Genomic DNA, 20,338 nt, shown 5'->3' with positions numbered 1-20,338 from the left:
GGTGGAGAAGTTGTATCAGTTTTCCTGTGGACTGGAAAGAGGTTGAAGGGAAAAGGTGGTACTTTTGCCTAAAACTGGGACCTTTGGGGCTGCTTGTGGTGCAGGTGTGTGTTGCCACTTCCAGATCATCCACAAAATAACTCATATAGCATTTTCTGGAGAGTCTTGAAAGTCATGATTCCTAGCCCTGGTGGATTTTTGCCCTTCTCTATACATGCAGAAGCTAAATCTGTTCTTACTAAAGGCTTGATTCTCACAGAATTGCTGATTTTTGGGTAGGGAAGCTCTAAGAAAACACAGACTGGTCTGCAACACATCTAGCGTCGTAGGTGGCTGTAGGAAGCCAGGCTCCCCAGCGCCTTGCGTGGGCTTGCGTGCAGTCCCTGGTACACGGGAATGGGTTTTGCAAGTACAGTCAAAGCCTTAAATCGCCTCTTTGGGTCTGGGCGGCCCTGGGGAGCGAGGACCGAGTGCTGCGGCAGCATTCACCCATCCTACCCAGACTGCAACAAGCTGAAAGTCAGCCTGGGATAAATGTGACTTTGAAATGGAGAAGATGCCGCAGGGAGCTCAGAGCACCCGTGTCACATTGGGCTGTCGCTGGGGTTGGTGTTCAGAGGCACTGGCTGGGGCTGGGAGCCCCAAAGAAGGGGGGTTTGCTCCTGGGGTGGAGGGGAACTTCTTTCCTGATCCTTTTCTCTCTCTCGCTCCAAGCCCACCTCCCCTTGACCTCCCTTTTCCCCTGCCTCCTCGCTTCCCTAGGATCAGATTTTCCACTTCGTACCAGACTGGCCACGCTTGTTTTAACAGCTTAAGTCGTAATTGCCGGGGCTAGGAGGGGGCAGGGGGGGAAATGAGATAGTGTCTGCAGCCTGGAAAACCCTGGAGCTAAGGTGAAAGCCTGGTCAGGGAAGAGTCATGGAGATTTTTTTTTTTTTTTCCTCCTTTTCAGGGGGGTTCTGGAAGTGTCTGTTCCCTCTCGGCAGCAGAGCCGAAACAAAGGCTGTGTGTGGTTTCAGGTGGGGTGCGGACAGCCGGAGCCCATTACGCTGGAGCAGCAGGGGCTCCCTTCCCTGCAGCTGTCTCTGCTCGGGGAGAGCAGGGCAAGAAAACAGTGCGCAGCCTGAATGTTGGGGGAAAGGCCAGAAGAGCTTTAGGGGTCCCTGTTCCTTGGAGAAAGAGGAGGGAGCAGGTTGCTCTGGGCTGGTTCAGGTCTTTCCTAGGTGAACGTGTTTCTCCGAACCCACCTTCCCAATTCGAGGGTGTCTTGGGTTGGTCCCGCTGTCCCCTGCGGGGTTGTACCATGCAGGCTGTGAAGAAAAGGTGACCTTCATCTGACTGCACCCCAGATGCTTGAAAATGAGGATGCGTCACCCCATGGGTGTGTTGGTGGGGTTGGAACCCTCCCTGGGTGCAGGGTGTTAGTGGAGGGGGCACATGGTGCTGCGCCCTTCTCTCCAGGACGGGGTGCTGAGCCCCTTCCTGCGCTCCCTTGTCTTGAAGGGAGAAGATGAGCCATAAAACTCGCATCCGTGTCTGGGATCTTTGAGGGTGACCCCAAGAAATCCCTGTTTTGGGGTGTGGCAGGTGCTTGGACACATGGAGGTGAACAGTTTGGGAGAGACTGAAGTTAGCGTGGTGAAAGTCTATCGTGGGCTTGCTCCAGGGTGGGGAGAGTTGTTTTTTCTTTCACCTTCTGCTGAAGAAGCACTAGAAGAGGCTGGGTGGGGGTCCCCAGGCATAGGTGAGGGTCTCGAGTCAGGAGCTGCATTTCCAACCACGTGGCATCCAGCATCCCTCTGGCCACCCTCGTGCCACCGAGGCAGAAGTTCCCAGCAGGTGCTTGTCCCAACCTCACTGCTTTTGACCTTGGTGACACAAGGATGAGGCATCTTCGGCTCTAGTGTGAAACATGGGCTGCTCCCCTGGCTCTGGAGAGGGGCTGCCAGGGCAGTACCCGGCCCAAACCCCAGCGCCAGCATCTTCTTAGACCGTGTTGCTGGGACCCCGTGGAGCCCTTCCCTCCTGCACCAGCTCCCTTGGAAGCACCCTGGGGCACCCCACAGTGGCTCCGTGCCCCCCAGCTGCATCCCTGGGGAGTGAGGTGCCGTGGCAGCCTGCCACGCTGCTCCCAGCCGGAGCGAGGTGGGTTTGGGGGTCGAGGATCGTAACGCTGCTGCAGGCAGCTGGTGTCTGGGGTCGGCTGGGTGGGTCCCGGGGACTCCCGGCTGCCGGGGCAGGCAGGATACAGCCCCCTGCAGCTCCCGGGCCAGGCCCTCCTGATGCAATTCCCTGTTTGCAAAACATCTCATCAGCCTCCCCGTGAGCGTCCCGGGGCAGCGTAACCTCCCCTCCGTGTCTGGGGCTGGCCGGACCCTTGGGTGGCTGCTTGGCCATGAAAGCAGGGACCCTGGCACAGCCGTGGGACGTGCTGCAGCCCTCCACGTGTGGCCGTGGCAAGCTGACGTCAGGCCTGACAGTGCTTTGGGGTTTCAGGCCGCGGGGAGCCCCGGCAGCGCCACGGGCAGCGCCGAGCCGCCGGCAGCACCGCCATTTGCCGGCACAGCCGTTTGCTGGCCCTGGCAGCCGCTCGGGCAGGGAAGTGGCAGCAGTTACGGGTCGCGGCGCTGTGTCAGTGGCACCGGCTGGAGGTCAGCGTGCCGGGGCACGGCGGCTGCGTCCCCCTCGCACCAGCGTGGCGTGTGTTGGTCCCAACAAAACGCCTGGTCCGGTGCAACGGGGCTTCCCCCGGGAGCCACAAACTGCAGGAGCACCAAACTGTTACATGCAAAAATACCTCTGGGGTGCGGGTGGGTTGGTTTTCCCCCCAGAAATGTCAAGAAAAGGCTCTCCCCTCTTTTTTGTCCCCTCCATCACCCGCCCCCCGGTTTGCAGCCCTGGAGGCTGGAGGTGCTGAGCTGCCCCCCCAGGGCACAACCCCCTCGGGTGGGTTTGCTGCTTCCCAGGAGCTGCAGACCCCCCCCCTCGGGTGGGTCACGGCTCTCGCCAGTGCCGGAAGAGTTAATGCTCCCGCAATGCCATGAAATGTTCCTGCTGCAGGTCAGTCTCCACCAGGGATTAGGGAAATCTGGCCGAGGAGCCAGGGCCGGCTCCTGCCAGCTCAGGGCCGGCTGCGGGACGTGCTCGGGGAGGCAGCGGCGGGATTGAAGCCCAGGCACAGCGTGCCGGAGCAGTCCCGCCGGGGTCTGGCACGGCCAGGCGCTGCCTTCCAGCTCAGAAAAAAGACAGCCCGGCCGTAAATCAGCGGGAGGGAGGGCTGGGAGCGGCTGCCAGGCTGGGGGAGCCCCTCCAGGGGGGCTGGGTGGGCACCCCCCCGCCAGGAGAGCTGGGGTCCCCTTGCCGGGCGGCACACACGGGACGGTGGCTGGCGAGCGGGGCTGAGCAGGGGGGGACACGTGCCAGTGCCAGCACCCCGCTCCTGGGCGCGGGGCTGCCTCTGCCCGCGGTGCCAGTGGGCGCCAAGAGGCGAGGTGCGGGGTGAGGGTCTCCCAGGCCAGCCCTGCTCCCCAGCAGCCCCGCAGCGTGGGCTCCGCGTGTCTCCCTGCCTGTGGCCCTGTCCGAGTGGACCACAGGCTCTGGCTGTTTTCTCATCCTGCAGGAATTCAGCTCCGTGGGCCGGGCGGTTTTTTTTGTGTCCCCCCTCCCTCCTCCTTTCACTCTCCCTCTTTGGAGACTTTCTGCATTCTGCCTGCCTTTGATCTCCCCCCGTGTTTGCCCAGCCGATCGCTGGGCTCGCCGGGGTTAGAGGCTGAGGTCAGCGCCTTTCCCATTCCAAACACCCAGAAACATCAGTGGGAAGGGAGGGGATTCAGATTACAACCTTCCCGTCCTCCCCTTCCACCCCACTCGCCCGCTCGTCGTGCCGGCAGGGAGCCAGGGATGAACTGAGCCCCTCTCGCCGAGGGACGCTGCTGCCACCGTGTCCCCAGCGCCCCGAGAGCCGAGCAGCGGCGATGGATGGAGGCAGCGGGCAGCATCGCCGGTGGTCCGGCGGGTGCTGGGCGTGCTGAAGGGCAGAGGTTTGGTCCTCTCCTCCTCCTCCTCCTCTTTGTCCCCCCGCCCGCCCGCTTTCTCCTTCGTCCCCTCCATCCTGAATGTGATTTATCCCGACCCCTCGCCAGCAAGCCAGGCCGGCGGCGCGGGGTGGCCAGATGTCTCCTCGCGGGAATTTTGGCCGCCCAGGCCGGGGCCGGCAAGCGGGTGGGCAGCAGCGTGTCCCCATGGGCGTCGTGCTCCTCCTGCCTTTGCTGGCGGCGGCGGCCGGGCTGAGCCTGCAGCCGGGCAGGATGCGGCACCTGGGGGTCTGCCCCAACCAGCTGAACCCCAACCTGTGGGTGGACGCGCAGAGCACCTGCGAGCGGGAGTGCCAGGCCGACCAGGTGAGTGGGGGAGCCGGGGAGGGGTGGGGGGGCATCCCCAGGTCCCCGAGGGAGATGCTTTGGGGTGCGGGTCCTGTGCCTGGTGGTGCAGCCATTTGGTTGCCCACCAAGGAGCTCAGCCCAGCTGCAGCTTCCCCGGCTGAGCCCCCCCCTGTCCCGGGGCCATTCCCCAGCCCCCCTAACAGGCAGAGAAACTGCTTGTTGCCCCCCATGTCCCCCCCTTGGGCCATGTCCCATGGCCAGGACACCCCCTCCATGCACCCCCAGGATGCTCCCACCCAGCCAAGGGGCTGGGATGAGGGGAATGGGTGTGCTGGGGCAGGGACCCCCATCAGGCAGCGGTCAGCCTCCCCCAGCCCCCCGGGCAACTTTTCCCCAAAGGCAGGAGCTCACCCATGGACCGGGCTGCCTGTCCCAGAGACCCCCGCCTCCGAGCTCCACAGCAGTGAGCAGGGGCACCAGCACCTCCACCCCAGCTAGGGCTGCCTGGATGCAGGGGGAGACTCCTTTGCAATTCATCTGTGTAACGAGTTCTGCCTCCCCTCAGCCAGCAAAAGCTGAGAGGGGTCAGATGCTGTCTGCTGGGGGGGGGGGAAGGGGCCATCATCACTGCAGTGCACCCCTAAGCATCCTGGGGGGGCTGGGGGCTGGCTGGGGCCAATGCAGCTGTGCCAGGGAGAACTGGCTCCTACCCGGAGCCCAGTGATGCTGAGGGCGCACAGGGCTGCGCAGGGGACACCCGCCCACCTGAAAACCCCACAGGGTGTGGGAGCAGCACCCACACCCACAGCACAGTGGTGACCCCCATGTTGTCCCCACCTCAATCTCCTCTCCCTGCCCCCCCCCCCCACCCCGGCCAGGACTGCGAAGGCTTCGAGAAATGCTGCACCAACGTGTGCGGGCTGCGGAGCTGCGTGGCCGCCCGCTTCGCCGACGGCAGCCTGCCGGCACTGGCACTGGTGCCGGCGGCCTCCTGCGAGAGCTTCGTGTGCGCGCAGCAGGGCTCCGACTGCGACATCTGGGACGGGCAGCCCGTCTGCAAGTGCAAGGACCGCTGCGAGAAGGAGCCCAACTTCACCTGCGCCTCCGACGGCCTCACCTACTACAACAAGTGCTACATGGACGCCGAGGCGTGCCTGCGCGGCACCCGCCTCACCACCGTCCCCTGCAAGCACATCTTCACCTGGCCCGACACCAGCCCTGTGCCGCAGGAGACGACGGCACGCCCCACGCCAGGAGCCGGCCCCGAGGTACCGGTGCCCCCCGCCCTCTACAGCAACCCCTTCCACCAGTCGGTACGCGCCGGGGGCACCGTCAGCTTCCGCTGCGACGTCAGCGGGCGCCCGCGGCCGGACATCACCTGGGAGAAGCAGACGGAGCAGGAGGAGAACTTCATCATGCGGCCAGACCAGATGTACGGCAACGTGGTGGTCACCAACATCGGCCAGCTGGTCATCTACAACGCCCGCCACGAGGACGCCGGCATCTACACCTGCACGGCCAGGAATGCCGCTGGGCTGCTCCGCGCCGACTTCCCGCTGTCAGTGGTCAGGCGGGAGCCGGGGGGCACCCCGCGGGCTGGCAGCCCCCAGCCCTTCCCCAGCGCTGAGTGCCTGAAGGAGCCGGACCGGCGGCGGTGCGAGGCCCTGGAGGTGCGCTGGCACTTCGACGCCAAGCAGGGCTCCTGCCTCACCTTCCGCTATGGGGGCTGCGGGGCCAACAGGAACCATTTTGAGACCTACGAGGAGTGCCGGGCTGCCTGCTTGGGCAGCGCCCGCCCCACCTGCCTGCTGCCCATGGTGCAGGGTCCCTGCCAGAACTGGGAGCCCCGCTGGGCATACAACCACCTCCTGAAGCAGTGCCACTCCTTCGTCTACGGCGGCTGTGAGGGCAACACCAACAACTTTGAGAGCAAGGAGACCTGCGAGGATGTCTGCCCCTTCCCCAAGAGCCTGCAGTGCAAGGCTTGCCGCCTGAAGAGTAAGATGGTGCTGAGCCTCTGCCGCAGTGACTTCGCCATCGTGGGCCGGCTGATGGAGATCGTGGAGGACCAGGACTCCGGCATCGCCCGCTTTGCCCTCGAGGATGTCCTCAAGGATGAGAAGATGGGCCTCAAGTTCTTCAACATCAAGTACCTGGAGGTGACCTTGACCGACATGGACTGGAGCTGCCCCTGCCCCAACATGACGGCGGAGGACGGGCCGCTCATCATCATGGGCGAGGTGCACGACGGCATGGCCACGCTGGACCCCAGCAGCTACGTCCGGGCGGCCAACGACAAGCGGGTGAAGAAGATCTACGAGCTGATGGAAAAGAAAACCTGCGACCTCCTGAACCGCTTCCAGGACTAGGGGAGAGCCGGGACGTGCCGATGCGGGGGCCGTGGACCCACCACGGAGGTGGGGGCAGCCTGGGGGAGCCCCTGCACCAGTGCTTGTATCTAGGGAATACCACCGTCGTGTAGTTCCCCCCCAACCCCATGCTGAGCCCCAGCCCAGCTCCCACCTCCCCTGTAATTTATCTGCCGCATGCCCCCCACCCATGTAGCCCCCCAGCCTGGCCAGCAGCAATAAAGGACTGGGGTGGGTTGCAGAGGGATGGGAGGTCTGCCAGGAGCCCCCCACCCATAAAAACCTTCCCACCACACCGAAGCCTCCGGGCCCAGTGTAGCACCCCCAGGTGCTCCCAGTACAGGATCTGCCCCCCTGTTGGTGCTGGGGGGGGGTTGGGGATGCCCCCCCCAACCCAGCACCAGTGCTGAAAGCATCATGCAGGGAGGGGGGGAAAAGCCCCAGAGTTTATTGGGGGGAGCAGCAGCACAGTCCTGGAGGGGAAAGGGGGATGGGTCCCCCATGCCATCGGCACAGCATCCTCTGGGGACACTGCCACCAAGCAAGAGGTGTCCCCCATGCCCGGGGGTGCTGTGCCCCCCCACCCCGTGCCTATGCCCCCCATGACAGCTGCGGTGGCTTCTCTGGGTCAGGCTGGGGCACTCCATTGCAAAGGGAGCCCCAAAGAGGCCGGGAGAGACAGACCCTCCCCAGCCCACCAGCCAAGCCCAGCCCCAGCCGGGGGCACGGGGGCCCCACCCCAGCGCTGCCGTCCCCAGCACGGGGACAGTGTGGCCCCTTGAGAAGGCAGCAATGAGGGGGGGTGACCATGCTGGGAGATGCTGGGAGGGTGCTGGGAGGTGCTGGGAGGTGCCGTTGGGGCAGGTCACTGCTTGCGGAAGATGAGACTCTTGTTGTTGGCCGGCATGTCCACCTGGAAGCACAGAGCTGGGGGTCAGGGGGGTCCCCAGCGGAGCAGCACCCATCCACCCCCTGCAGACCCCAGCACCTACCATCCTCTCCAGGCGCAGCCCGTTGGCCTCGGCCAGCTGCCGCAGCAGTGCCGTGTCGCGAAGGCCCCACGCGGGATTGCTGCCGGGGAGGGAGGCGTGGGTCAGACAGACGGACATCACACCCCTGCGCTCCCTGAAGCATCCCCATCTCCCGGGAGTGCCCCCAGGTCGGGGTGGGGGGGACTCCCCTCTGCTGCTGCTTTAGGCCTTATCTTGAAGGACCACGCTGGGAGGGAGCTCCCTGAGGCTGCAGGCAGGACAGGCAGCATGGGCAGGACGGGCCACCGGCAGCCCTGGGCCCCCCAGCCCCCTCCTTACCTCTGCCTCAGGCTGCGGTCGAAGTCCACGTTGCTCTGGGGGCTGATCCGGCCATCCACGGCGTAGGGCTGCCAGGACACGGAGCTGGAGCTGCAGGCACGAGCCATCGTGTGTCCCCCCCCAAGCTCCCCCCAGCCCGTGGGCTGCTGTCCCTGCCACGCACAGAAGCCAAGCGAGAAGGGACACGGCCCCCAAGAGGGACCAGGGGTCCCACCACCCACCGTGGGTCCATCACACACTGGGCGCCCCCCCCCCAGACCCTGCTCTGGATGGGGCGAGGGAGGACGGGATCCCTCTGTCCCGCGAGCAAACCGCCAAGGCTGCCCATCCCGGGTCTGTATGTGCCCCAAAACGCTGCGACCCCCAAACCCGAGCCCCACCCCCTTTCCCAACCCATCCCCACCCCCATGCCTGGAGCTGCTCGCCCATCTGCTCCCCCCCCCCCAGCATCCCCAGGGACACCCCGCGCCCAGCAGGATGCTCCCGCACCAAGACGGGCGCTCAGCCGAGCAGCACCCACCCCGTAGGTGAAGAGCACGCCTCCGGGCTTCAGCAGCACCCCAGCACCCTTGAACAGTCCCTGGGGAAAGAGAGAAGTGGGGACCATGTCAGGGGGCTGGGGACACCCCCAAGGATCCCCCCCATTTGGCGCTGGGACCCCCAGCCCAGGGGACAGGGAGCCCTGCCCCGCTCACCTCGGTGCACCGCAGCTCCGCGATGTGCATCATGTTGATGCTGACGAGGAGGTCGAGGGTGGCGGGTTGGGTGCCCCCCCACGTCTCCCAGCCCCGCGAGACGTCCAGCAGGATGGGGGGCAGCATGTTGGGCACCTGCATGGCCTCCGCGTAGGCAGCGATGCTGCGGGCACCAAACCCCACATCAACCCCAGCTGGGGCACCACCCGCCGCCCCCACCCCGTGCAGCCCCCGCCACCAGCACCCGCTGCAGGCAGACCTGAAACCTGCCCGCGCTGCCTGCCAGCAGCATCTCCCAGGTGGAGTCTCTGATGTCTAATAATAAGGTTGTGCTTATAACACAGACCTGGGGGGGGGGGCTCCACACGGTGCAAGGGGTCTGGTATCACCAAGCTCTTTGCTTTGCAACAGCCAGCGGGAGAGCTGGCAGCAGCCGGACAACGGGCAGCACACGGACTGGGAGAGACCCCCGTGCCTGAAAAATTCCTAATTCACTGTCGCTTCTCAGCAGGGCAGCCGGAGCACGCTGCCCTCCCAGCTGCCTGCATGAGCGCTGCCTGCACCCACGTGCTCAGGCTGCCCACACGCTGCCTGAATGCTGCCTGCAGCACTGCCAGCACCCACACACCCAGGCTGCCTGCACCTACACCCCCCCTGCCTGCAGCGCTGCCTGCACCCACATGCCCAAGCTGCCCGCACGCTGCCTGCACCCACCCCCCCCCTGCCTGCAGCGCTGCCTGCACCCACGTGCCCAAGCTGCCTGCATGCCGCCCCGCACCCACGTGCCCGGGCTGCCCGCAGCGCTGCCTGCACCCCTGCGCCCGGGCTGCCTGCACACCGCCGGTGCCGCTGCACCAGCACCATGTGATTTTTGGTGTGATTTATACCCTTTTTGACACATTCACCAGCCAGGCCTCGGTTCCTGCAGGGAACCGCAGCCTCCTGGCCTCAGCCTGGGGATTATTTTTAACCAGGGTGGCGTGCGCTGGGTGCCGCTGCCGGCGAGGTGATGGGTGGGAAGGACACTGGCAGCAACCCGCCCTGGACAGGTGCCAATTTCGGCACCTCCCCACCAGCTTTTTTTATTTTTTTTGTGGTGGGGGGGGAATTCCTCACTGTGCTGCAGCACTGGGGTTTATTTTTGTTTCCTGAAGGGAAAGCAAACCCTCCGAGCCTGGCGCTGCAATGCCTGGAACAGGCATTTGGCCACGGCCAGACCCACGCACATGGACGCAGAGCAAATAAACACAGGCCGACGCGGCTTGCCGGGGCGGCGCGATGCCGGGAGCGGGGTGTGAGCCACCCACCGCGCGAGCGGGAGCCGCTGCCGGAGTCCTGGTGAGCTGGGCATGGGGCCTGGCATCACCACGGAGCGTCACAGCCACGGGTGGGTAACGGGAGAGCGGCTGCCGCTCAGCAACGCGTGGTCGGGCGCTTTGCAGGCAGGAATCGCTCCGTAGTGGGGTGGGCTGGCGCAGAGTTGAATATTGGGGCTTTTCTGGGAAAAATAAAGCACTGAGCTGGGGAGCCTGGGCTGTTTGGGAGCCGGATATTGGGGCTTTTCTGGAAAAAAATATAGCAAGCATTGACTTAGCGAGCCTGGGCTGTGCAAGAGTTGAATATTGTGTTTTTCCTGGAAAAAATAAAGCATCAAAAAGGGGAGCCTGGGCTGCCTGAGAGTTCAATATTGGGTCTTTTCTGGAAAAAAATAAGCATCAAGCTGGGGAGCCTGGGTCATCTGAGAGCTGGATATTGGGTTTTTCCTGGAAAAAATAAAGCACCGAGAGAGGGAGGCTGGGCTGCTGGAGAGTTCGATATTGGGTCTTTCCTGGAATAAAACACAGCACCGAGCTGGGGAGCTCGGGCACAACCGGCCGTGGGTCTCCGGGTGGGGAGGGGGCTGCAGGCTGGGCCCCCCAGGGACCCCCCCACCCCGTGCCTCCGCTCACCTGCGCAGCGCCCGGGGGTCGATGTCGGAGGGCTGCCAGCGGGTCTGCGGCAGCGCCCGGGCGAAGTGTGCGGCGTGCAGCCCCGCGCCCGCCCCCACCTCCAGCACCCTCAGGACGCCGGGTCTCGCGTGGGTGCCGGCCCCCGCGTACTCCCGCAGCACCGCCAGGATCGGGCCCTTGTTGCGCTCCGCCGCCGCCGGCGCTTGCATGGCTGGAGCGGGCGGCGGCCGCAGTGCGGGGACTACAACTCCCAGCGCCCCCACGGTGACACGTGGCGGGTGGAGCCTCCCACGGGGGTGTTGGAAAAGAAAAAAAAAAAAAAAAAAGAAAAAGATTCTGCGCCGCCCGGGAATCGAACCCGGGTCGCAAGAATGGGAATCTTGCATGATACCACTACACCAGCGGCGCCGCTGGGTGCGCTCCCGCCCCGCCGGCACTCGGGGTCCCCACGCGTGACCGCGGGGCTCCGGGCGCGGGGGGACGGGGGTGCTGCCGCCCTCCCGCCACCCACGGGCCTTCCCCACCGTGTTCCTGCCACCCACGACCAGGTTAAGGCTCCGCGTGGAGACCCCAAGGAAACGGGGGTGCGTGGGTTACCTTGCGGTGTGAATCCAGCCCACGGGGCTCCCAGTGAGACCCCCCCCGATGGTGGCCACACCGGTGTGCCCACGGGCACCCTATAAACCCCGGGAGGGTCTCTGGTGGGGAAACTGAGGCACGACCCCCCCTGGGTGACAGGGAGGTGGTAGTGGGGTCCCTCCCCTGGGTGGCAGTCGCATTTAAGTGCAGTAACGAGGACGGCGTCCTGTAGGCTTGGGGGGGGTGACGTGGGGGCTGGCGGCGGTGGGGTGCCCCCTGCGAGCCACCCACGGGTGTCTGGCACCCTGAAGGATCGGGCCCTGCATGGCTTCCCACCCTGGCAGGGCTGTGCCACCGTGGCCACGCAGCCGACGGGGTGGAAAGGCCAAGGTCACCCTTGGGGGGGTGGCTTTGCCGCCCCCGGAGCAAGGCTGGAGCATCCCCCAAGTCCCCAGTGGGTTTGTCACATGGCCTGTCCCCACAACCCTGGGTGCCACCCAGCCACGGGCAATGCTGTGGGGTGGCCAGAGACTGGCTCGGGGGTCACCCCCCGGGGCTGCCCCTCCTGTCATGTGGGGAGGCCTCGGTGCCCCTTCCCCGCTCTAAAGGTCACCGAGGTGGCTGGGATGTGGCCGCCCCCCCCGATTCCTGCGCTGCGGGGTGGCCCTTGGCTTGCGGGCAGTCATGGGGTGTGTGACGAGGGCTGTCACACTGCTGTCCCCGTGGTGGTGGCACCTCAGCAGGTCCCCTGCCTGGGCCCTATGTGTCCCAGGAGTGACTCCTATGTGTCCCCTGTCCCCTGGGTGTCCCCGCGCACGTGTGCTCCCCATGACCCCGTGTCCCCTGCATGCCTGTGCCATCTTGTCCCACGTGTCTCCCATGCCCTTTCTCCTACTTGACCCCTGTGTGTCCCCACGTCCCTTCTATGCACCTTATGTGTCCCGTGCGTGTCCCGTGTCTCCCACACGCACCCCCTACATGTCCCACGTGTGCGTCCCATATGTCCCCGCACACATCCCGCCTGTGTCCCCTGCCTGCCCCGCCTGTGTCCCACCCCCCCCCTCCCATCCCACGTGTGTCCCCTACGTGTCCCCCACACCCCCCAACGTCTCCCACCCGCCCCGCCTCTGGCTCCGACACCTCCCGCCCGGCCCTGCCGGTGCCTCCGCGCCCCGCCGCCCCCCCCCCGCCCCGTCCCGCGCGGTCCCTTTAAGGGCGGGGGCGTGTCGCTGCCCGGCCCGGCCCGGCCCGTTAAAGGCCCGGCGAGGGGCGCGCGCCGCACTCGGGCGGGGGCGGCGGGGCCGGTGCGGGCCGGGGGGGGGCCGGGGGGGCCGCAGGATGTACACGCTGACGCGCGGCCCCAGCAAGCTGGCCACGCAGCGCCGCACAGGTACCGGGGCCCCGGGGACGGGACGCGCGGGGAGTTTGGCGGGGAGGGGGGGGGGGGGTGTGTGGGCACCGTCCCGCTCCGCTCCCCCCTTCCACCCCCCCCCCCCTTCCTTCCCGGTCCGCTCTGACGCCCCGCCGCCGCCCGCAGGTCCGACGCAGCAGGCGGTGGAGAGCAGCAAACTGGGCGAGCTGCGGGGCCGGCTGCAGCCCGGCGCCTGGCCCGCCGCCAGGTGAGCCCCGCGGGGCGGCCGTGACCTTGGGGAAAGGTTACCGGGGCGGCCGGGCCGCGCCGCGCCGCCGGGGGAGGGGCCGCGGGCGGGGAGGCGGTGGCGGAGAAGGGGGGGGGGGGTGTTGCTCGGTGCCCGCATGCCGAGACGTGCCGGGGGTTGCAGCCCGCTGCCCGCGGAGAGTCGTGCTGCGGGCCGCCCCTCGGGCACGGGGAGGGGGGGGGGCGAGGGAAGCGGAGCTGGTGCCCGCCCCCACCCCCCTCCGGGGCGGGTCGGGATTTGTGCCTGGAGGAGCGGGCAAAGTGCAGGCAGCAGTGGGCTGCCTGCCCCGAGGAGGCAGGAACGGGTGGGGGGGGGGCGCGTCCCGCTGCCCGGGGTGCTGCTGCCCGTCTGCCGGGGCAGCGCCGGGGACCGGGGTTGTGCAACCCCCCCCGCCCCCCGCCAAGTCCCGGGGGAGGCACCGATTGCCCAAACCCGGCGGCTGAACCGGCGCTGGGGACCGGTGTGGAACCCCCTGGTCCCGGGGGCTGGCAGGTCCCGCTGCAGCCCCGGCCCCACGGTGGCCCCCGGTGGAGTTTGGAGATTGTCCCTAAAGGGCGGTGGGGGTGGCTTTTGGGTGAAACCCTCAGCTTCTAGCAGAAATAACTGGAGCTGTTGTGGGGGTTGAGCAGCTGGAGGGGCGATGGCTCCTTCTCTTAAGGAGCCGCTTTCTGGGCTGGAGAGCTGGGGGCAAAGCCCAGCCTGGCAGAGCGGGCAGCTCCGCTCGCCCAGACGGGGCTGTGGGGCATGTACAACTCTGTCCCTTCCCTCCAGCTTCAAGAAACGGATGAGAAAAGCCTCCCCTCCAGCTCCCCTCCTTCCTGGGATCTTTTGCTAATTAACTGGTGTTGCTGCTACCATGCTTGCCCTCCTTCAGGCAGGTTGGTGGGGCACGCTCCTGGCTGCTGCCCTGCCTGCAGCAGGCAGGGGTGCCTGCCCGGGGCCCCCAGCCATGCGTGGTTTGGGTTTGGGGTGCGTTACGCTGCCCCAGGCTCTGCCCGTAGAGCCGGCAGGGGAGGCGCAGGCAGGGGCTGCCTGTTCTCGGTCTCACCTGCCCCACAAACCATAACCCATCTGTGCTCCCAGGGCCCCTTAGACTTTGTCCTGTGAGAAACGTGGCCGTTGCAGACGTGTCCTGCCCTGAAACTAGGCAGAAAAGCCAAAATACTGATGTTTTGCATTGAACATGCCCATAAGTCTCATCCCAGACCTTCTCCTTCTGATCTGCCTGGTTTGGCTGTTCCCAGGCTGGGGATCCCAACTCTGACCTGCTGCTTTCAGTTGGCAGAGGGTTTCATCCCAGTCCTGGGGCACCTTGGGGCTGTGCTGGGGGCTGGGGCTGCTCCAGCAAATGTGAGTGCTTGGTCTGAGGAGGATGGCACCATGGTGCATCCCCCTGCTTGGTACCTAACTGAATTTCACTTCAATTTTCCTGATATTTCAGTTTTGGTGGCGGATTTTTTATTTTAGGGACTGCACTTTGTGCCAGGGCTGGAGGATGGGTGGGAGACAGGCAACTCCCCTTGCTCGCACCCCTTCCTGCGTAGGAACCCCCTCTCCCTGGGGGCAGGGTCCCCTTTTTGTCCCTTCCCTTGGGACAGGGCTGAGCAGGGCTGGCTGGCTGCAACTGTGCCCCTGGCATCGCTGGGGCTGTGGGCGAGCGTTCAGGCTGTGGAGCAACTGGGAGCGGCTGGCCAGACCCTGTTCTTGCTCCAAACCGTGGTGGGAAGAGCTGCCTGCCCCCTCACCCCTGCCTTGCTTCCCTTGCCAGCCCAGCCCAGAAACTCGTCTTCAACAGAGTGAACGGCAAGAGGCCGCAGGTGCTGCCGCAGCAGGTCTCGGCCCCTGAGGAATGCTACACGCTGGCCCACGAGGAGAACGTCCGCTTCGTCTATGAAGGTGAGGGCAGAGGGTCCCTGGGGGCAGGCACCCGCTCGCTGTCACATCCCAGGGAGGCTGGAGCATGTGGGGTCCCTCCTGAGGCAGCCACGTTGTGCTGGGGACCCCGGTGGCAGGGATGGGGTCCCCGGCCTGGGTACCTGCCCTCCTTTGCACCACCTCCTGCTCCTCTCCCGCAGCCCCCCTGGGCTGGGAAATCCCCATCCCAAAACCATCCACTGCCTGTTCCCCCCGCCCCAGCCTGGCAGCAGGTAGAGCAGCAGCTGGACGGCAGCCGGAGTGGGGAGAGCGCCTGCGGCCCCGTGCAGTACGTAGAGAAAACCCCCAACCCCGGACTGAAAAGTAAGTGGGAAGCAGTCGTGGCGCTCGGGTGTATCATCGGGCTCAGGGGTGCAGTGAGCTGGTGTGGGCTCAGCCGGGTGCCTGAGCAGGGCTGCGATGGGAGGAGGAGGAGGATCCCAGTGCTGGATGTGCCAGGGGGGCTGGGTTAGGTCTGTCCTGCTGGTGCTGAGGCTGCTCGGGGGTGCTGGGGGCCAGCTGGCCCCTGGCACTGTGGCAGGGCTGTCCTGCTGTGCCCCATCGGAAGAGCCCAAGCAAGCAGGACGCCCTGTTGATGACTTTTCTGGAAATCCAGCCACCAAGGTGGGCTCAACACTGCGCTGGAGAGGAGCCTCTGGGTCCTGCCATGGCCACCTGCCTCTCCTGCGGCCAAGCAGGACCCAGCCGGAGCGCAGTGGGGACAGGATCAATGTGCTTCTCTGATAGCAGCTGCAGCAAGGGCTGTGAACGCAGCCTGGGGGCTCCTGCAGCAGCTGAGACCTCCCCAGGAAGAGAAGGTCCCTGTAAACCCGGCCTGGCCTTTTGAGATCAGGGCATGGGGGTTGAGAGGAGGTTTGGGGTCTCATTTTCCTGGTGGCACATGGTATGGTTTGTGGGGGGGACACCCGGAGCTCTGCTTGCTCTCCAGCTGCTCTGCTATGCTCTCCTCTCTCCCTCCCCTCTCTTTCAGACTTTGTTCCCATTGACCTGGAGGAGTGGTGGGCACAGCAATTTCTGGCCAAAATCGAGAACTGCTCATAAAAGGGAAGAAGGGTTTGGTTTTTTGGTTGTGTTGTTTTTTTTTTTTTTTTTTAAGAGAAACAAAGCTGAGAGGATCTGGTCAGAACCCAGAATCAGTGGCATTTTAGAGAACCACATTTTTAAAAAGATGACCGAAATCAAGTGACCCATGCTGCCAGCCCAGCGAGGCCAGCGGAACCGGACCACAGCCAGGCCTGGCCACATGCCCCTTCCCTGCGCCCGGCGTGGAGGAGCAGCCTGCGGCCCCAGCCAGGATTCCTTAAGTGCCAGTTTTTGGACCGCTGCAGCTTCCAGCTCCCAGGGACACTGCGGTGCCGTGCTGGGGATGAGGGAGCGGATCCCCTGCCGCAGCGGTAGCCACGGGGAGGACAGCGGGGTGCTGTAGCAGGACTGCCAGACAATAAAGCGCTGAAACTGCCAGTGGAGAGACGCTTGCAGGAGGGGGAGGATGTGTTTGCAGGAGGTGGTGAAGCAGTTGGGGTGCAGTGTTGTGCCCTGGGCTGGTGCAGAGCAGGGCATCCCCCTGGAGGGGGGATGCTCGTGGCTGAGTTGTTGGGTGCCATGCTGCTCTGGAGGTGAAGGGCTTGGAGTGTTTCCCTGTCTTCCTTGGAGCTGTATCATCTCCCTGTGCTCAGCCAGGGCCTGGTGCTGCCTTGGGTGTGTGTTGGGAGGGGGCAGGGGGACATTTGGGCATCAGCAGGTGACAGGGGCAGGGGCCTGAGCTCCCTGGCTGTGGTGCAGAGACAGGCTGCAGTATGTAGGTGGGTAAAGCTGCAGGAAGGAGGGTGCCTGGGCCAGTCCCCCCACTGCCATGGAGGCCCCTGACATTGTTCTAATGGCTATTTTGAGCCTCAAGGTCTCCCCCTTGCCCATGGCTGTTGGGGTGCAGTGGGGACTAAGAGAGGGTGGTTGTGGCTGCCTGTGGTGGAAGGGATGGGGACCCCAACTTCTGCTCCCACAGGCAGTTGGCCCACAAAAATCCCTTGGCCCATGGGCTTTTCCAGGCTAGACTGGGCCCTTCCAGGTCAGGTTCTGGAGGACACCCCACTCCCCCCATGTCCTCCCCTGCAAGGCTGAGAGCAGGAGGCCAGCACAGCCTGAGCAGCCCAAGCCCATGGGGGCTGGAGCTGCTCTCTGACTCCAAAGGAGGCCAGGAAACATCCACTGGAAAAAAAAAAATAATCTTTATTATTCCTATGATGAGTAACAACCACACTGCAGCCAGAAGGGAGCAGCAACACCTGGGACCTGTGATGCTTCTCCCACCACACATGGCTGCTGCTGCCTGGGAGGCTAGAGTGTTGCCAACAGCAGCCGTGACCCTGCCAGCACAAAACCTGGCTGACCTGGCTGGTTGAGTGATCCCTGTCCCACCTCCTGCCCCTGTGCTGGGGCAGCTGGGCACTGGGGTTGTCACTGAAACACGGAGCAGCACCAGGCAGAGCCAGCAGCTCTGGCCTCGGCAAGAGGGGACAGCACTGTGACACCAAGAAATGCTGCTTTGTTAAGACTTTGTTTTAGGCCAGGATGACCCCGGTGGGGGTGGGCTGGTGCTGGGAGATGCCATCCTTGCCACCGACTCCTCCTACCACTGGCTCTGCCATGGCATCTGCAGGCACTGTGGGTGTTATGCTGCCTCCGTGCCCCAGGACCAAGCCTTGCAGGGGAGTCACCAGTACCCCAGTGGACATGTGCTGGGTGGGGGCTTGGCTGTCCTGCCTGTTGCTGCTGTGCTCAGGGTGCTGCCAGCCTGTAGCAATTAACATCTTCCCCCTCCTGCAAGCCCTCACTTTCCCACTGCTTCCCCCATCCCAGGCAAAGCCCCAGAGGCTCTGCTGCATCCTGCTTTATCTCCCCTTCCAAAAAAAAAACCAGTTATTGAGAGCCCCAGCACTTTCCTGGTGGCTCCAGGTCCCCTCCCACCAGAAAGCACCCCCCCCCCCCCCCTTTTCTTGCACAGGTGCTGCCCCCAGGAAAGTCGCTGGTGCTGGGGTTTTCCCACTGCACGGTGCCCCTGGCAGTAGCTGGCTCTGCTGCCAGCAGAGATGCTCCCAAGGAGCAAAGCCTCCTTGTCAGCAGCTCTGAAGGGCTCCGAGGTGTTCCAGGGATGCCATTCACCTGCTGGCTGCTTACTAATAAAAACACACGTCATTAAGATCCAGGGAAATTCTTAGTAACATGATGCACCATCGTTTTGAACAACAACATTAGGCAAAGGGAAAAAATGGAACAGGAAAGAATGAGTCAGTCACAGGAACAAAACAAAAACCCAACCCAAAAATATAACCCAACCCCTGACAATGCAATCACTAGAAGGGAATCAGCACCCCTCGCCATAAATATTAATTCATTTAGTTATGTGCAATTGTGTGTATTACTATAGTGCAAATAGCTCTGCATTGATCGCGGAGCAGCCGGCCCAAAGGGGACCGCCCCCAGGTGACACAGGGACTAGTTAAGGACAGACAAGAATCAACATGGATTTAAAACAAACAAACAAAAAAAGCAACCCAACTACTGGGAAACGCCAGCAAAAAAAAATCCCAGTTGTTGCCTCCGACTGGGCACAGGCCAGGCTGGGCAGAGCCGGTGCCTAACGCACAGTGCCCAGCAGCATCCCCCACAGCCGGGCAAGGGCAGGACAGTGCCTTGGCTCCCTCCGGAGCAGCCCGGCATGGTGCAGAGGGGACGGGGACAGTGGGGGGACACACACATGGGACAGGCGTGCTCTGGTCAGAGCTGTGTGGGGTGTAAGGGGAAGAGCACAGCAGGACAGGGGCGCAGCGAGAGCATCGCCAGCCTTCAAAACTGGTCCTGCGGCTGCCCAGCACGCTGAGGGCAGCGCCGCTGCTTCAACCTTTTCGTGGACGCACTAAGTGAGCCCAGCAGCGTCCCCAGGCACCCTGTGACACCTCTCAGCCATCGCTGCCTTCAGCCCACGCTCGGGCGCTGCAGCCGTACGCAGCACGTGCTGTGCCGAGGGGCCGAGCTCTGGGCACTTCTCCATTAACACATCCTGCCAGCACCCAGCGCCGCTCGGCCCCGCGCCAGCCCCTCGGGACAGGCTCACCTCCAGCCCCGGGCGAGCAGGCAGGAGGGGACAGCGTTTTCTAAGAGGTTAAAGAAGACGGAGCCTCCTCCATGCCATGCAGGGGACGGCCGGGAGGCTTGCCTTGTCCTCTCGGCTCTTCGCTAAGTGCTTCTAAGGGCAGCACATCCCGCTTAACCCAGCAAACGGCTCGGATCTAAGCTCTGTGACAGCCTCCTGTTAAACCACGAGCAAACCACCTAACGATGCGCGTCAACATGCGGGCGAAGACCACGAAGCAGCGTCCTGATGGGTGCGAGCGTTGGGCAGGGAAAAGGGGCAGGGGGGGAGCACTGTGCCATCTGGAGACAGCATCCCGCTCCTCCTCTGCCAGCCTAATCCCCACCACCCCTCTCCACCCATCCAGGCTTCCCCCTTCTTTTGGGGCTTTTTTTTTTTTTTTGCTGTAGAGATGGGAATGAAGGCTGGAGAGTGGCAGTGTCACATGCACACACACACACTCACACACAGACCGGCACTGCGGCAGCACGCAATGCACACGCACCACTGGCGTCCCCGATGGCAGAAGGTACAGCGGCATCTTCTCCCCCCTCCCCGGTGAAAAGTTTCTTACATTTATACATTATTTAAGACACGCCAATATATAAATTACTGTCTCTATATATACTATGTATAGGCAGCAGGGCCAGTCCATGATGAAGGGCACCAGTGGGGGCTTCTGCTCATTTCCCTCTGTCCTCTGTGTAGTGCTGGAAGCGAGTGAAGCTCATGAAGACTTGCTCCAGAGAGATCTGGCTCACCGAATAGTCTTCCAAGCGATACTTCTCTTTGGCTTTCTCCAAGGCCCCGAAGACCTGCAAGGGACGCACGGCTGTTACTGCAGAGCACCTCGGCTGTGGGAGAACCCCAGGCTGTGACTCAAGAAAGCAGGGGAAGCTTTTTGCTCCAGGGACACCTGGGGGAAGCAAAATCTTCCCTGGCAGGAGGGTGGTGGGAAGCCAGCAGATGGATCATTTAGCAGAGTACCTGACCCTATTTAAAAATACATGGTTTTGTGTATATGTATATAATATATATGATACATACATATACATAGGTGTATGGGGGTTTTTTTTATATATCCCCGGGCTGGGATCCCTGCCCAAGGTATCTGCTCCATACATTATATATATATATAAAAAAAATTATAAATATAGTATATATAGTATACTATATATACTATACATATCTGTATATAGTACACAGATTGTTTTTATATAGTTATATACTAGTTTTTATATAATCTGTACACTATGTACACTATATACACTCTATACTGTATACTATACACAGCATATAGAATAGATAGTATACAGATATACTTTATATACA

The 20,338-nt window shown here is 63.4% G+C and overlaps 4 protein-coding genes and 1 non-coding gene across 7 annotated transcripts in view; 2 read left to right on the top strand and 3 right to left on the bottom strand.

Annotated features, from left to right (window-relative positions):
* Window positions 1-3,978: 3,978 nt before the first annotated feature.
* WFIKKN1 (WAP, follistatin/kazal, immunoglobulin, kunitz and netrin domain containing 1) lies at window positions 3,979-6,751 on the top strand. The gene is made up of 3 exons (XM_074841125.1): window positions 3,979-4,040; window positions 4,133-4,400; window positions 5,261-6,751. The coding sequence occupies exons 1-3, from the start codon at window positions 3,979-3,981 to the stop codon at window positions 6,749-6,751; spliced, it is 1,821 nt and encodes a 606-aa protein (XP_074697226.1).
* A 727-nt stretch (window positions 6,752-7,478) lies between these two features.
* On the bottom strand, window positions 7,479-10,956 carry METTL26 (methyltransferase like 26). Its single transcript, XM_074840662.1, has 6 exons — window positions 10,706-10,956; window positions 8,757-8,919; window positions 8,582-8,641; window positions 8,062-8,129; window positions 7,744-7,822; window positions 7,479-7,664 (listed from the first exon to the last, which is right to left on the bottom strand). The coding sequence occupies exons 1-6, from the start codon at window positions 10,912-10,914 to the stop codon at window positions 7,617-7,619; spliced, it is 627 nt and encodes a 208-aa protein (XP_074696763.1). The 5' UTR covers window positions 10,915-10,956; the 3' UTR covers window positions 7,479-7,616.
* Window positions 10,957-11,042: 86 nt separating this feature from the next.
* TRNAG-CCC (transfer RNA glycine (anticodon CCC)) lies at window positions 11,043-11,113 on the bottom strand. Its single transcript has one exon. It is a non-coding gene; the product is annotated as a tRNA-Gly (tRNA).
* Window positions 11,114-12,522: 1,409 nt separating this feature from the next.
* On the top strand, window positions 12,523-16,338 carry MCRIP2 (MAPK regulated corepressor interacting protein 2). Of its 3 annotated transcripts, none has more exons than XM_074840439.1 (5): window positions 12,523-12,674; window positions 12,822-12,903; window positions 14,711-14,838; window positions 15,018-15,180; window positions 15,848-16,338. In XM_074840439.1, the coding sequence occupies exons 1-5, from the start codon at window positions 12,623-12,625 to the stop codon at window positions 15,861-15,863; spliced, it is 441 nt and encodes a 146-aa protein (XP_074696540.1). In that variant the 5' UTR covers window positions 12,523-12,622; the 3' UTR covers window positions 15,864-16,338. The 3 variants fall into 3 exon arrangements, with proteins under 3 accessions (XP_074696540.1, XP_074696543.1, XP_074696542.1); XM_074840441.1 differs by having other exon boundaries at window positions 12,525-12,674; window positions 15,079-15,180; XM_074840442.1 differs by lacking the exon at window positions 15,018-15,180.
* A 748-nt stretch (window positions 16,339-17,086) lies between these two features.
* ABCA3 (ATP binding cassette subfamily A member 3) overlaps window positions 17,087-20,338 on the bottom strand; it is a 33,419-nt gene continuing 30,167 nt past the window's right edge. Inside the window, exon 31 of the mRNA XM_074840438.1 lies at window positions 17,087-19,821. Within this exon, the coding sequence (XP_074696539.1) occupies window positions 19,690-19,821 (132 nt within the window). The 3' untranslated portion in view covers window positions 17,087-19,689. The remainder of the gene's footprint in view (window positions 19,822-20,338) is intronic.

Source organism: Strix aluco, chromosome 15, assembly GCF_031877795.1.
Source record: "Strix aluco isolate bStrAlu1 chromosome 15, bStrAlu1.hap1, whole genome shotgun sequence".
In the NCBI taxonomy this organism is placed as follows: domain Eukaryota; kingdom Metazoa; phylum Chordata; class Aves; order Strigiformes; family Strigidae; genus Strix; species Strix aluco.
This window is presented reverse-complemented; position numbering and strand designations above follow the sequence as displayed.